Consider the following 16,903-nt stretch of genomic DNA (forward strand, 5'->3'; position numbering starts at 1 on the left):
AACTGTCCTCCTTTAAAACAACTGGTTACAATATTATGACTTGTGTTTTTTTCCCTCTGTGGCCCTAATATTCTATCATTTTATATATAGCCTTATAGTCTATGGGAAACTGTAAATTATCTAATGATAGCAACATCATCTAAACATCATTTTTTTATCCAAAATCATTGAAATTAATGATCACAAACGTTTAAATAATAACAGTGGGTCTAGTTATATGTGATAACAATGTATAGTGAGCAGTGAAATAACTATTGGTTTCCATTTGTGGTGACTGCTGACTGACATTAGGGATGAGATTAAATAGATCCTGGAATTTAGCCTGGTCTGGAGCAGGCTAGCTCCACAGAATAAATCTCCATGGTAATTTATACCATAACATATCCTCCTGCCCCCTATCCATCTTTAGTGCAACCGGATTACGGATCAATTGAGCCAGGATCACCAAGATATCCTGGCTTAATCCCTTATCCTAGTTTTGTGCAACAGGCCCCTAAATGTAAATGAACAATGTATACCCTCAAAACATGGCTAACAGAGACAATGTTGTATTAGCAACTGATCATTATGAGCTTATAAAGCAGCACAGGGACTTCACCCTGTGCTGCTTTAACCATAGTAGGGGAGAAAAAGGGCAAACACCATCTTGAGAACTGAGTGTGTTACTTGCAAATTACTGTAAGTGTAAACTCCAGGTTGCAATCCTTATTAAACAAACCAACCTCTGAACATATACGTTTCCTGTGGTCTCTTGTATGAACATAGGCCAGAAATCCCTTACAACTGTTTGCATCTGAGTGATTGAAGCAGGGTGAACAGGGCATGGCTGGGGTCCCTGATGATCATCTTGGACTTCCTGCGACACCTGGTGTTGTAGGTGTCCTGTAGGGCAGGCGGTGTGCACCCAATGGTGAATTTGACTGCACGTATCACCCTCTGAAGCGCCTTACGGTCCGTGGCGGTGGAGTTGCTGTAAGTGATGCAGCCCAACAGTATGCTCTCGATGATGCACCTGTAGAACACTGTGGAGGGCCCTTCGGTACAGGCCGAATTTCTTCTGCATCCTGAGGTTGAAGAGTCACTGTTGTGCCTTCTTCACGTGTCCGTGTGGTTAGACCATTTCAGGTTCTCTGAGATGTGTACACCAAGGAATTTTAAGTTATTGACTGTCTCCACGGTGACCCCGTTGATGAGAATGGGGGCGTGTCCAGCCTGGTTCCTCCTGAAGTCCACAATCAGCTCCTTTGTTTTTCTAACATTGAGGGAGAGGTTGTTTCCCTGGCACCACGCCGTCAGAGAGCCTTCCTCCTACCTGTAAACTGTCTTGTCGTTGTTGGTAATCAGGCCTGCTACTGTCGTGTTGTCAGCAAACTTGATGATGAAGTTGGAACTGTGTGAGGCCACACAGTCGTGTGTATACAGGGAATACAGAAGGGGACTGAGGACGCGCCCTTGTGGGGCCCCTGTGTTGAGAATCAGTGTCGACGAGGTAATGTTGCCTACCTTCACCACCTGGGGGTGTCCCGTCAGGAGGCCAAGGACCCAGTTGCATAAGGAGGAGTTCAGACCCTATGATATTGAAGAACAAGCTGTAGTCGATGAACAGCATCCTCACATATGCATTCCTTTTGTCCAGGTGGCTAAGGGCAGTGTGCAGTGCAATGGCGATTGCGTCGTCTGTGGATCTGTCAGGGCGGTAGGCGAATTGGAGAGAGTTGAGTGTGTCAGGGAGGGAGGTGATATGGTCTTTGACTAACATCTTTAAGTACTTCATGATAACAGAAGTGAGTGCTACTGGTCGGTAGTCATTCAGTTCAGTTACTTTCCCTTTCTTGGGCACAGGGATGATAGTGGACATCTTGGTGTGTATAGCGGCCTGACCGTTATGACCTAGTCAGAGAAAATGTCAGAGAAGACAACAGCCAGCTGGTCTGCACATGCTCTGAGGGCAGGGCTAGCAATGCCGTCTGAGCCGGCAGCCTTTTGAGGGTTAACACATTTGAATGATTTACATATGTCCTGGGTGTGTAGCCCACGTTGTCATCGGGGGCTCTCCTCGGCAGCTTAGGGTCCTTGCGCTCGAATCATGAGAAAAAGGTGTTTAGCTCGTCCGGTAGTGGGGCGTTGGTGACCGCGATATGGATGGCTTCCTTTTTTTATGCTTCAATTAAGGAATCTAGCTTTAATTTCAGGATTAACTGGTATATTTGGATACATTTTATTCCCCATATTCTATTGATCCAATATAGCAACACAATTCATAATTAAAAAATAAATGTTTTGCTTAGGGCCCCCAAAACGCTAGGCTGCATGTGTGGTTATCGATGTGGGTATGGAGACCTGATTGATCACCCGTGGCTGACAGGTGTATAAAATCAAGCACCGAGCCATTCAATCTCCATAGACAAACACTGGCAGTAGAATGGCCTTGCTGAAGAGCTCAGTGACTTTCAACGTTCCGCCATCATAGGATGCCACCTTTCCAACAAGGCAGTTTGTCAGATTTTTGCCCCAGTCAACTGTAAGTGCCGTTATTGTGAAGTGGAAACGTCTAGGAGCAACAAAAGCTCAGGTGCGAAGTGGTAGGCCACACAAGTTGACAGAACAGGACTGCCGAGTGCTGAAGTGCATAGCGCATAAACGTTTTGTCCTCGGTTGCAACGCTCACTACCAAGTTCCAAACTGGCTCTGGAAGCAACGTCAGCACAAGACCTGTTCGTCGGGAGCGTCATGAAATGAGTTTCCATGGTCGTGCAGCCACACCAAGATTATGATCACCATGCGCAATGCCAAGCATTGGCTGGAGTGGCGTAAAGCTTGCCACCATTGGACTCTGGAGCAGTGGAAACACGTTCTCTGGAGTGATGAATCACGCTTCACCATCTGGCAGTCTGACAGATGAATCCAGGTTTGACGGATGCCAGGAGAATGCTATGTGCCGAATGCATAGTGCCGACTGTAAAGTTTGGTGGAGGAGGAATAATATAACAATTACATTTACTTTCGATACATTTACTTTCGATTATATTTCAAACCAAATACTTTTAGACTTTCTCTCAAGTAATATTTTACAGGGTGACTTTCACTTTTCCTTGAGTAATTTTCTATTAAGGTACAGTATCTTTACTTTTCCACCACTGTCTTTAATGTACCCGAGGGTGCCATGGAAAACCTCCCTCCTCGGGTCTCTCACCGGCTTGGGTCCTTTGTCATCCAGGTAGAGCAGCGTATCCACTTTATTTGGCAGCGAAAGGTCGATTAAAGTAATCATCAAAAGGCATAGTTTGTGAGTAGTACGAAATGTTTATGTCTGGAATTGTGCCCATGTAGTTGCGTACGTGACGATATTCCTCAGCTGATATGTCAGCAAAAACAACGCTGCGCTCCTTGTGTTCACCCGTTATAGGGTGGAGAGGTTGAGCAAGGAATTGTTGCCCTGCTGTCACATCTCTCGTATTAAGCCATATTAGAACAATGTTCCCCATTACTGAGGCAATGCCAAGGACTATCAATATCCATTTGACTAATGAATACATTCCTTGAGCGACCATTTTGCAGGGGAGGTCTGAAGAAAGCGGTAAAGGAACGGTTGCCAGTTGTATATATTGTGAGAGGTGCACTTCTTATCTGAGATGACCAGCCCACACCAACCATTCCCTTTAAGAGTTCATTAACAACATTCACATCACAGGGTTGCATTTACAGCTGGATGGGATCTTTTGGAACATTGTTCAGGTCAGGATCAGATGTAACCCCTGACAAGATTTACCTTTAAGAACCAACTGTATCATATATAAGAGTACAATAAACCTTAGCAGGCACTAATGCTACTCTAAACAACCACTGTTCTGTATACAGTAAAGTAATGTGCTGAAGACTCACCGTCTCTCTAAACTCTCACAATATACGAACATTTCATATCACACCCGTGGGCAGGGTTGGGGAGTTATCTCAAAAAAAAATATGACAAAAAAGATAAGCAATCAGTTATTTTACCAGCAAAAATATTTTAAACAATAGATACTTTAAAAAAGATGATTATTTAAAATCTAATTTTATTGGTAACATACACGTGTTTAGCAGATATTGCGGGTGTAGCTGTGACTAAGATACCGTAGAATAGTATAGAGTACAGTTTACACATATGAGAGGAGTAAAAGTGGCCAGTGATTCCTAATCTATGTCTATAGGCAGCATCCTCTGGTGTGCTGGAGATTGCTGTTTAACAGTCAGTGGTGTAGTATAGAATACAGTATATACATATGAAATGGGTGATGCAATATGCAAACACAATTTAAAAGTGACTAAGATACTGTATAATATTGTGGAGTGCAGTTTATACATCAGAGATGAGTAATGCTAGATAAGGGACATTATTGATGTGGCCAGTGATTCCTAATCTATGTCTATAGGCAGCCACCTCTGATGTGCTAGTAGTCTGTTTAGCAGTCTGATGGCTTTGAGATAGCTGTTTTTCAGTCTTGGTGCCAGCTTTGATGCACTTGTACTGACCTCACCTTCTGGATGATAACGGGGTGAACAGGCAGTGGCTCGGGTGGTTGGTGTCCTTGATTATCTTTTTGGCCTTCCTATGGCATTGGGTGCTGTAGGTGTCCAGGAGGGTGGGAAGTTCACCCCCGGTAATGCGTTGCGCAGACCACACCACCCTCTGGAGAGCTTTGTGGTTGTGGGCAGTGCAGTTGCTGTACCAGGCGGTGATACAGCCCGACAGGATGCTCTCAATTGTGTATCTCTAAAAGTTTGTGAGGGTTTTGTGTTAAGCCAAATTTCATTAGCCTCCTGAGGTTGAAGAGGCGCTGTTGTTGCGCCTTCTTCACCACACTGTCTGTGGGGGTGGACCATTTCCGTTTGTCAGTGATGTGTACACCGATACTCAAGTTTAAATTTGTTCCACCTGAGTGAGTCTAACTGCAAGTCAGAGACCACTATGACACACCAAATCTGTTTGATGGGTCCTTTTCGTCTTCTTATATTGCCTCTTAAGGGGAAAGTAAAAGAAACTGAAATTAAAACATACTACGTTACTGAGTTTGTGTAATCCCAAAATTACATTACATAGAAAGTACAGGTTACATTTAGAAAGTAACCTACACAACCTTGCCCATGACCAACCAGCAGCCAATTCTAGATTATTTCCCATTATTTAGCCTGTTATACATTACCTCTTGGGTGCACTTCCCTATACCACCACTACATAGTGTAGTGCCCCCAAACTCAACTCTGGACCTCAAAGTCAATGCCACTGCTTTTTTATTTTCTTCCTCCATTGTTCCCCTCTAATCAGGGACTGATTTAGACCTGGGTGCAATTAATGATCAAGTAGAACAAACCAGCAGGCTCCAGACCTCTTAGGGTAAGAGTTGAATACTGCTGTAGTCGATTAAAGTTCCCCTATATCCATCAAGTTTTTATGCGAGTAAAGGCCTGCCGCATAAAAATACATCACGACAAGTGTGAAAGAAACAGGATGTGTCCTTACAATTCTGTAAATGTTTACAATTTGTTCACTCGACGTGGTAGGATCTGTGTCGGTAAAATTAATTGTGCATTGAATTGTGGTGAAATTTCTTACGCAATTTGATAGAATAATCATCATGTTGAGGTAAATTTGCAGTCACACGTTGCTATGTGTGGTCATCCCACTGCAACTTGGTAAAGCATGCAGTTGTCTACACTACAGGGTGCTGAAAGCGCGCTTGATGCTCCTTTCCAATAAAAATCAAGGGTCTTAATTTGTATGCTAGTGACATGAACAGTGCTTAGCTGCCAATTAACAAATACAAGTTATCTTGCTCTTATCCATCATATAACCTAACCTGTGTACACCATCAACAAACTTGTCTAGTGCATGCAAACCAAATTGGGCAAATTTGCCATTTATCGCAACACTGCGTGACAAAACTAAATCTGTAGAGCTGAAAATACCACAGAAACACTGACCTTAATTCAGTACATGAAACTTCATCACGCAGCCTTTTATCCACAAAAAAAAGTGTGATGGGAAACCTCTGGTGGGGAAATGCACATATTTTCAAAATGCAGATTTGCTCACATTTGTATGAAAATACGTAGCAAATTAGATATTAATAGCTAGGTTTCTAAGTATTTTCCCCCCTCATCCTGAGGTTAATCATTTTCACAGCAAGGCTTGAATTCAACGACACAAGCTCTTTGAGACACAGTTTCAGCATATACAACAGGTCAGAAACCATGTCATTCTCTCAAGTTGTATTAAGTAAAAATATTTATTCTTAAAACATAATTACAATTAAGGGAGAGATACAGTAAAGACATCTCTCTCATCACGTAGCATCTGGATATGAGAACATTACAGATCTGGCTTTTAACACAATTTAAACTCCAAGATCAGAGTGGAAGTGGATGGCCATTACATATTGTGCTGGAAACAGACCATAGTCCTTCATAATGTACTTGTGAGTAGTCCCCTAAGAAAAAATAAAATAGAAATAACTGACAGGACTGCAAGCTACACTACAACTAAAATGCAGACTGAGCATTCCCACACACTCACCTTGAAAATCTCACATACAGCTAATTATAGTTACCACCAAGCACTTCAGAATCCTAAAAATAATTCCTTAAAAACAAACTAAAGATAAAACAGACAAAGTATACCTGTGAAACTCCCATGACAGTTTCCAGACAAGACATACACACTACAAGCACACAGACAACAAGGACACAAGTTATCTGACCTCCTACCAACCTTGTGGAGGCCGGCCATGTTTGAGTTCAGTTCAAGCCCGCTTGATTGGTCGACATGGAGAAAAATCCATAATCAAGGTACAACCTTCGCACAAGTCCTGGAAACATGGATGTTTCAGAACATGTCTAAAGAGGTTCTTTTGAAGTCCACCTTGAGGGAATTGATGATAATAGTCCAGAACAAAGCCTGTTACAGTCAATGGCTGCATTCACACAGGCAACCCAATTTGGAGCTTTTTTCCCACTAATTAATTGGCATTTTGACCAATCACAACAGAGGTTATCTGATTGGTCAAAAGACTAATTAGTGGGGAAAAAATATCAGAATTGGGCTGCCTATCTAAATACTGCCAATGTGGCTGTTACTAGGAGTTGGTGAGAAGAGGATAAGGAGAAGTGGAGTGTTCAGTAGAGGGCTTCATTGTTGCTGCTTCGTGGCCTCTTGATCTTCTCTATGTTTTTCAGGATCATGTCATGTAATGTCACCTGCAAGCGGATGGGGTTTGGTTATTAGTCAACAAATATCTGCACCAGAACATGACAGTCTAACATAACATTGATACAACATGGTTGAACAGAGCCAGACCGGTGTGCATGTATTGCTCACATATTGATTCCTCAGCTCTGACACAATGATCTTGAGGCTGATGTATTCCTTCTCGTCTATTTCAGTCACCGTGCGCTGGTAGTCCTCCTGCAGACAGACGGATGGTCAACAACGAGAGGACTCAGGGCAGCAGATTGGATGTGGATGTAAACAGTATGCAGTTAACACTTACCACATGAGGGTACTTTGTAATTTTTGAGACTAGCTTCGCTCTGGTGATGTAATACCTGTTGAAAACAAATGTTTGAGACAGTCCAAGGAACCGTTTTATAGATTCATAAGGGAATTTTGTGAAGTAAATAAAAACACACAAGGTAGTGTATACCGTGGCATACCTGGAAATTTGGTCCAGGTAAGAGGCTGCCTCTCCTTCCACAGTCCTGAGCTCAGCAACAGTTTCCTCCTGTGGACAGAAACAACAAGACCAGCATCATCTGACAGAAAGGCAAAAGAGTGCAATTTCTGCACCCTAGTGATGGAGATTTGTTCATGTTCGGAAAAGTAGACCAGAAGCTAGACATGTGAATGTGAATGTCTCTGCACTCATACTGATGGGAAAGTATAATACCTGGATGGATACACCAAAGTTGTTACCATCCTCTATTCTGGGGATTAAGAGCTGGACCCACATTTTGACCTGAGAGTGAGAGACATACACATGAGACAGTCATTTCTTAACAGTAGATCTCCACTATGCAATTCAGTGGGAGAGCCCTCAAAAAGCAATCAATAAATCCCTCAAAGAAAAATGGCTGTGTTTGTGGGTACATACCGTGTTGCATTTCTCTATGAGGGTTCTTATTTCTGGTTTGACTCTTTCGATCAGGTCCACCAGCTGGCCGTTGCTCTTTATCATGCCCCCTGGCATGACAAACACCTTGGGGCCATCTAGAGAGGTGGGATTCAGAGGTCAAATATCCAAGCAGTTTCTAGCTAATATAGAATACTGCAAATCAGTCAAGTGTAGTCTACTATTCTCTTCTATCAAGACATTTATTAAAGATGAATGGTTCTGGCAAAAGTCGGCATCGACAGACATTAAGAGATATCAAGTGTATTTTACAGTACAGTAATGCCATCAGACTTATTATGCAAGTATCAAATGGCATGACTACAGGCAGTAGGGTTTACCTTGACAGTTATCATCATCAAGTCCATCTTCCATTTTCCGTTTTCTGGAATTTTGCTATAAAACATTAACTATGCGTTAACATAGGCATTACTTCTGTTACATGTCTCCACATTTTTCTCCCTCGAACAGTAATGGTCAAGTGCATTGAGCACAGTGACATGCTGAGAATCAATGATCCATTCTGTTTATGTCTCATTAACATTCCTTTACAGTGTTATGTTAAAGTGAGTGAGAGACTGCTGGTGTTGGCTTATCCTCCACTTTGTTCAGGGTAGTCTCTTTCAGATGTGGAACATACCCTTGTGATCAGACTAATTAAGTTGTTAGGCAGTGGCAATATAAACAAATGCTAGCTAACTGTGGGTGCAAGCCTTTGTTCCAGCCAAGCAGTAACATACCTGATTCTACTTTTCATAGTATTTTTATTTCACCTTAAATTTAACCAGGTAGGCCAGTTGAGAACAAGTTCTCATTTACAACTGCGACCTGGCCAAGATAAAGCAAAGCAGTGCGACAAACAACAGCGTTACACATGGAATAAACAAATGTACTGTCAATCACATAATAGAAAAAAATATATATACAGAGTTTGCAAATTAGGTAAGATTAGGGAGGAAAGGCAATAAATAGGCCGTAGTGGCGAAGTAATTACAATCTAGCAATTAAACACTCGAGTGATATTAAACACTGGAGTGATAGATGTGCAGAAAATTAAATGTGCAAGTAGAGATACTGGGGTGCAAAGGAGAAGAAAAAAAAAACATGGGGAAGGGCTATTTACAGATGGGCTATGTACAGATGGGCTATGTACAGATGCAATCTGTGAGTTTCTCCGACAACTGATGCTTAAAGCTATTGAGGGACATATGAGTCTCCAGCTTCAGTGATTTTTGCAATTCGTTCCAGTCATTGGCAGCAGAGAATTGGAAGGAAAGGCAGCCAAAGCTTTGGGGGATGACCAGTGAGATATACCTACTGGAACGCGCGCTACGGGTGGGTGCCGCTATGGTGACCAGTGAGCTGAGATAAGGCAGACCTTTACCTAACAAAGACTTAGATGACCTGGAGCTAGCGGGTTTGGTGACGAATATGAAGCGAGGGCCAGCCAACAGGTCGCAGTGGTGGGTGGTATATAGGGTTTTGGTGACAAAACAGATAGACGACATCCAAATTGCTGAGTGTTGGAGCTAATTTTGTAAATGACATTGCCGAAGTCAAGGATCGGTAGGATAGTCAGTTTTACAAGGGTATATTTGGCAGCATTGTTGCAAAATAGGAAGCCGATTCTAGATTAAAATTTTGGATTGGAGATGTTTGATGCGAGTCTGGAAGGAGAGTTCACAGTCTAACCAGATACCTAGGTATTTGTAGTTGTCCGCATATTCTCAGAAGTCAGAACCGTCCAGAGTACTGATGCTGGACGGGTGGGCAGGTGCGGGCAGCGATCGGTGCATTTAGTTTTACTTGCATTTAAGAGCAGTTGGAGACCATGGAAGGAGTTGTATGGCATTGAGGCTCGTCTGGAGGTTAGTTAATAGTGTCCAAAGATGGGCCAGAAGTATACAGAATGGTGTCGTCTGCATAGAGGTGGATCAGAGAATCACCAGCAGCAAGAGCAACATCATTGACGTATACAGAGAAAAGAGTCAGCCTGAGAATTTAACCCTGTGGCACCCCCATATAGAGACTGCCAGAGGCACGGACAACAGGCCCTCCAATTTGACACAATGAACTCTGAGAAGTAGTTGGTGAATCAGGCGAGGCAGTCATTTGAGAAACCAAGGATGTTGAGTCTGCCGATAAGAATGTGGCGATTGACAGAGTCGAAGGCCTTGGCAAGGTCGATGAAGGCGGCTACACAGTACTGTCTTTTATCGATGGTGGTTTTGATATCGTCTAGGACCTTGAACGTGGCTGAGGTGCACCCATGACCAGCTCGGAAACCAGATTGCATAGCGGAGAAGGTGCGGCGGAATTCGAAATGGTCGGTAATCTTTGTTAACTTGGCTTTCGAAGACCTTAGAAAATTCAAAAGGCACTCGCAAATCTGAGCAATCTTATTTGCAGGTGCATGGCAACAATTGAACACGATGAAGGAAAAAGGAAACCGCACACTGCTCTTGATAGTATCACTGATCTTTAATCAGATTACGTATCACTGATCTTTAATCAGATTACGTATCGGCCACACGGCCTTCGTCAGAGCTTTTGTGATTAAAAAATAATAATTAGCACCCTTATGTAGACCTGGCCCCACCAACATCCGTTCTAAACATCGAAGGGGGTTGGAGGCAAAGGGAAAACAAATAAGTGCTACCAAATATAACAATATGCATTTCATAAATATTACAAGTGTATAAATAAGGCGTATTGAACACGTCTGTAAAATCTCAATGAGGACATAGTAAGTTTTCATTAGTCACTGGGTACATCGTACGAAAAAAGTCAGAATAATCAAGACATATTCGAGACATATTTCATGTTCAAATTCACAACATACATAGGCATTTCATCATTATGTCCTTTAGGAAATAATGTCTGGAGGGTGAAAATCCCAAAACATTATCTTTTACTCAGAGTATTATTAATATCACCTCCACTGTCTGATATCTTAACTTTCTCTATGCCACAAAATCTAAAAGGTGGAAATGTCATGCTTCAGGTCATTGAAATGTACAGCGACTGGATAATCCCTGTCGTTTCTCCTGATTTAACTTTTATGTTCACTAATTCTCTGTTTGAGAGAGCGGGTGGTTTTACCGACATAACAGAGCCCACATGGACATTTAATCATGTAAATAACATGGGTGGTGGAACACGTAATAATGTAATTTATTTGGAACTGTTTTGCTGTGTGTGGGTGGCAGAAATATTCACACTTCATCATATTGTTGCATACGGTTTCTTAGAAAGAAAGGCAGGGTAGGAAAGATATGGGTCTGTAGCAGTTTGGGTCTAGAGTGTCTCCCCATTTGAAGAGGGGGATGACTGCGGCAGCTTCCCAATCTTTGGGGATCTCAGACAATACAAAAGAGGTTGAACAGGCTACATTTACATTTAAGTCATTTAGCAGACGCTCTTATCCAGAGCGACTTACAAATTGGTGCGTTCACCTTATGACATCCAGTGGAACTGCCACTTTACAATAGTGCATCTAAATCTTTTAAGGGGGCGGGGGGGGTGAGAAGGACTACTTTATCCTATCCTAGGTATTCCTTAAAGAGGTAGGGTTTCAGGTGTCTCCGGAAGGTGGTGATTGACTCCGCTGTCCTGGCGTCGTGAGGGAGTTTGTTCCACCATTGGGGGGCCAGAGCAGCGAACAGTTTTGACTGGGCTGAGCGGGAACTGTACTTCCTCAGTGATAGGGAGGCGAGCAGGCCAGAGGTGGATGAACGCAGTGCCCTTGTTTGGGTGTAGGGCCTGATCAGAGCCTGGAGGTACTGAGGTGCCGTTCCCCTCACAGCTCCGTAGGCAAGCACCATGGTCTTGTAGCGGATGCGAGCTTCAACTGGAAGCCAGTGGAGAGAGCGGAGGAGTGGGGTGACGTGAGAGAACTTGGGAAGGTTGAACACCAGACGGGCTGCGGCGTTCTGGATGAGCTGTAGGGGTTTAATGGCACAGGCAGGGAGCCCAGCCAGCAGTGAGTTGCAGTAATCCAGACGGGAGATGACAAGTGCCTGGATTAGACCTAGGCTAGTAATAGGGGTTGCAACAATTGCGGCGGATAATTTTAGAAAGAGAGGGTCCAGATTGTCTAGCCCAGCTGATTTGTAGGGGTCCAGATTTTGCAACTCTTTCAGAACATCAGCTATCTGGATTTGGGTGAAGCAGAAATGTGGGGGACTTGGCAAGTTGCTGTGGGGGGGTGCAGGGCTGTTGACCGGGATAGGGGTAGCCAGGTGGAAAGTCTGGCCAGCCGTAGAAAAATGCTTATTGAAATTCTGAATTATCGTGGATTTAAAAAAAAAAAAAATCGGTGGTGACAGTGTTTCATAGCCTCAGTGCAGTAGGCAGCTGGGAGGAGGTGCTCTTATTCTCCATGGACTTTACAGTGTCCCAGAACCTTTTGGAGTTTGTGCTACAGGATGCAAATTCTGTTTGAAAAAGCTAGCCTTTGCTTTCCTAACTGCCTGTGTATATCGGTTCCTAACTTCCCTAAAAGAAAGTTGCATATCGCAGGGGCTATTCGATGCTAATTCAGAACGCCACAGGATGTTTTTGTGCTGGTCAAGGGCAGTCAGGTCTGGAGTGAACCAAGGGCTAGATCTGTTCCTGGTTCTACATTTTTTAAACGGGGTATGCTTATTCAAGATGGTCAGGAAAACACTTTAAGAATAACCAGGCATCCTCTACTGACGGAATGAGGTCAATATCCTTCCAGGATACCCGGGCCAGGTCGATTAGAAAGGCCTGCTTGCTGAAGTGTTTTAGGGTGACGGGTGGTCGTTCGACTGCAGACCCATTACGAACGCAGGCAATGAGGCGGTGATCGCTGAGATCCTGGTTGAAGAGAGCAGGTGTATTTAGAGGGCAGGTTGGTCAGGATGATATCTATGAGGGTGCCGGTGTCTTCAATCAAGATCCGATTTGCTAAATCAGGTGTGTTACCTGTAACCATGGGGGCAGCAGGTAGCCTAGTGGTTAGACCGTTGGGCCAGTAACCGAAAGGTTGCTAGATCGAATCCGAGCTGACAAGGTAAACATTTGTTGTTCTGCCCCTGAACAAGGCAGTTAACCCACTGTTCCTAGGCAGTCATTGTAAATATTAATTTTTGTATTGAATGTATACTTTCATGATACTGATTTGATGCAAATGAGAATCCATGAACTTACCACATCTACTCCATCATGACTATTGTTGAGAATGATTGGGTCAGGTACTTTGACGTTTATCTCGGAGTGGATATCTTTCAGGTCTGCGACATTCAAAATGGGCTCCTGGAAAGGATGAAGAAATCAAGTCTGTGTATTTGTCAAATGCTTACGGGCCCTTCCCAAAAATGCAGAGAATTTGAAAAATAACAATTGGAATAATTACACAATGAGTAACGATAACTTGGATATACCAACTCGATGTGCAGGGGTACGAGGTAGATATGTACAGTTGAAGTCGGAAGTTAACATACACTTAGGTTGTAGTCATTAAAACTTGTTTTTCAACCACTCCACAAATTTCTTGTTCACAAACTATAGTTTTTGCAAGTAAGATAGGACATCTACTTTGTGAATGACAAGTAATTATTCCAACAATTGTTTACAGACAGATTATTTCACTTATAACTCACTATGACAATTCGAGTGAGTCAGAAGTTTACACACACTAAGTGGTGGCAGGGTAGCCTAGTGGTTAGAGCGTTGGACTAGTAACCGGAAGGTTGCAAGTTCAAATCCCCAAGCTGACAAGGTACAAATCTGTCGTTCTGCCCCTGAACAGGCAGTTAACCCACTGTTCCTAGGCCATCATTGAAAATAAGAATTTGTTCTTAACTGACTTGCCTAGTTAAATAAAGGTAAAATAAATAAAAAGTTGCATGTGCCTTTAAACAGCTTGGAAAATTCCAGAAAATTCTGTCATGGCTTTAGAAGCATGTTAGGCTAATTGACATCATTTGAGACAATTGGAGGTGCACCTGTGGATGTATTTCAAGGCATACCATCAAACTCAGTGCCTCTTTGCTTGACATCATGGGAAAATCAATAGAAATCAGCCAAGACCTCAGAAGAAAATGTGTAGACTTCCACAAGTCTTGTTCTGTCAGGAGGAATGGGCCACAATTCACCCAACTTATTGTGGAAGGCTATCTAAATTGTTTAACTTGGGTCAAATGTTTAAGGCAATGCTATCAAATACACACAATTAGTATGGAAACTTGTGACCCACTGAGAATGTGAAATCAATCATTCTCTCTACTATTATTCTGACATTCCACATTCTTAAAATAAAGTAGTGATCCTAACTGACCGAAGACAGGGAGTTTTTACTAGGATTAAATGTCAGGAATTGTGAAAAACTGAGTTTCAATGTATTTGGCTAAGGTGTATGTAAACTTCCGACTTCAACTGTACATATACGTGGGGTAAAGTGACTAGGCAACAAGATAGATAATAAACAGTAGCAGCAGTGTATGTGATGAGTCAAAAGAGAGTGCAAAAGGTTCAATGCATATAGTCCAGGTATCTATTTGGTTAACTATTTAACAATCTTATGGCTTGGCGGTAGAATCTGTTCAGGGTCCTGTTGGTTCCAGACTTGGTGCATCGGTGCCGTAGCTGAGAGAACAGTCTATGACTTGGGTGGCTGGAGTACTTGACAATTTTTAGGGCCTTCCTCTGACACCGCCTGGTATTGAGGCCCTGGACGGTAGTGCGTACGACCCAGGATGCCAAGCCATTGCCATACCAAGCAGTGAGGCAGCCAGCCAAGATGCTCTCAATAGTGCAGCTGTAGAACGTTGAGTATCCGAGGGCCCATGCGAAATATTTTCAGCCTCCTAAATGGGAAAGAGGCGTTGTCGTGCCTTCCTCACGACTGTGTTGGTGTGTGTAACTGATGTGAAATGGCTAGCTAGTTAGCGGGGTGTGCGCTAATAGCCTTTCAATCGGTGACGTCACTCACTCTGAGACCTTGAAGTAGTTGTTCCCCTTGCTCTGCAAGGGCTGCGGCTTTTGTGGAGCGATGGGCAACGATGCTTCGAGGGTGGCTGTTGTCTATGTGTGCAGAGGGTCCCTGGTTTGAGCCCAGGTAGGGACGAGGAAAGGGACGTAAGCTAAACTGTAACATGTGGACTAGAGCCGGGTGATATGGACAAATCCAAAGCGCAATAAATTGCCTGAATTGATGCAATAACAATAAGTTATAACATTAATGTGCACTACAGTTATGTACTACTGGTTTGATGGTTGTTGCCATCAACTGTTCCATTAAGAATCACCCATATTAGCAAGTCTATTTAACATCAAATTTCACTAGTAAATGCTACGTATCGTAATGATTGATATCGGCAAAATTCTTGTAATTGGTGTTGATCATTATCGTCCGAGCTCTAGTGTGGACCATGTTAATTAGTGACACGGACACAGGAACTTCAGGCTCTCAACCCACTTCACTACAGCCACGTCGATGGAGGCGTGCTCAAACCTTACCCTTACTTAAGGGGCTCTGGATTAACCTAGATTCTATTTTGACAATAAAATGTACAACAATAGAATCCCTGTTATTAGAATATGAATTACCTTCAGAAAGCTGTCAAGTTCCAGCAACTTTTTGGGGAAAAAGTCTGCGACCAGGTTCTCAGCCTAGTAAAGAACAAAGTTTTTTATTTTTTTTAATCAATGATCACGTGTCCACCAGCATCAGTATATACATGATGCCTCCACTACATGACGACTCCAAACAGTTATTTGTGGTTTTTGATTGATAGTTATTTGTAGTTGGTAAAATTTATATAATATAAGACTAGGACCATCAAAAGTCTAAAATAGGAACATGATGACATAATATTGATACTCACCTCACCCGTGATCCGCTCTCTAAATGCGTCAACCTGAGAAAATAAAAATTTTCGAACACATCTTATGACATGTGAGTGAAAGTAAAACCATGTTGAATGAGTCCAATAACACCACGTGCCATTTGATGGGAGCAGCTGTTCTTAACACCATACTTTTTTCCCCCCCGTCGTGTCTTTATCTCTAGCTATCTAGTTAAATTTGTACAAATGCTAATGTTATCGCTCTCCCCAAGAACTGTTAGTGTTACAACAGATTAAATAGAGTTACTAACGTAACTACCTAACGTTGCCGTTTCTGCAGAAAAAGACAGCCCGCGTGCTTAAAATGTGTGATGCGGGATACTGTAGATAAACAAACAAATCGCTACTGTCCAGTCTCAACAGGATAGATAAACAAACACCACTTACTGAGCTCAGATTTTTTTAATTGAACATTCATAGATGTTGTGCTGTGCTAATAACGTAGCTAGCTACTATAATCAATGAGCAAAATGCAGCTAACCTCCCTAGCTAGGCCTGGCAAGCATTCTCAATTATTCAACTTCTGCGTCAAAGAAATTGTGAAAACATTACCTTTGTTTTGAGGCCATTGTCTACCTTAATGCCTTTTGAAGACATAATTTGAAATAAATCAAATTAACTGATATAAACAAAAAAAAAACTGTTTTAAGTGGCTCGTAGTTGCTTTGCCGCACACTGCTTCGAAATGAAGTTATGACGTAGGAAAGATGCGACTCGTAAAACAACCACGTGGACCAAAAAAAAAACGCATCACTAGCTATGTTTCTCGTGGATTATTTTAAAATGTAAGATTATATACTGATAAACAAAAGTTACGTCCATGTATTACATTAACTTTGTGTCAGTGTTTATTTTTACGCAACATTGATTCAAATATGCGTTTCT

The 16,903-nt window shown here is 42.5% G+C and overlaps 1 protein-coding gene across 1 annotated transcript; it reads right to left on the reverse strand.

Annotated features, from left to right (window-relative positions):
• Positions 1 to 6,247: 6,247 nt before the first annotated feature.
• LOC115110377 (proteasome activator complex subunit 3-like) lies at positions 6,248 to 16,730 on the reverse strand. The gene is made up of 11 exons (XM_029635979.2): positions 16,571 to 16,730; positions 15,998 to 16,030; positions 15,720 to 15,782; positions 13,320 to 13,424; positions 8,486 to 8,540; positions 8,127 to 8,242; positions 7,923 to 7,991; positions 7,690 to 7,757; positions 7,527 to 7,581; positions 7,355 to 7,441; positions 6,248 to 7,233 (listed from the first exon to the last, which is right to left on the reverse strand). The coding sequence occupies exons 1-11, from the start codon at positions 16,613 to 16,615 to the stop codon at positions 7,153 to 7,155; spliced, it is 777 nt and encodes a 258-aa protein (XP_029491839.1). The 5' UTR covers positions 16,616 to 16,730; the 3' UTR covers positions 6,248 to 7,152.
• Positions 16,731 to 16,903: the final 173 nt, after the last annotated feature.

This window comes from Oncorhynchus nerka, linkage group LG21 (genome assembly GCF_034236695.1).
Source record: "Oncorhynchus nerka isolate Pitt River linkage group LG21, Oner_Uvic_2.0, whole genome shotgun sequence".
Classification (NCBI taxonomy): Eukaryota; Metazoa; Chordata; class Actinopteri; order Salmoniformes; family Salmonidae; genus Oncorhynchus; species Oncorhynchus nerka.

What these genes read in the sequence shown, in the direction of transcription:
- LOC115110377 (XM_029635979.2), bottom strand. Translation starts at nt 16,615, where the DNA reads ATGTCTTCAAAAGGCATTAAGGTAGACAATGGCCTCAAAACAAAG. An exon ending in AACTTGACAGCTTTCTGAAG is followed by an intron (nt 13,425 to 15,719) that starts GTAATTCATATT and finishes CATCCTTTCCAG; the next exon opens with GAGCCCATTTTGAATGTCGC. An exon ending in TCATAGAGAAATGCAACACG is followed by an intron (nt 7,992 to 8,126) that starts GTATGTACCCAC and finishes TCTCACTCTCAG; the next exon opens with GTCAAAATGTGGGTCCAGCT.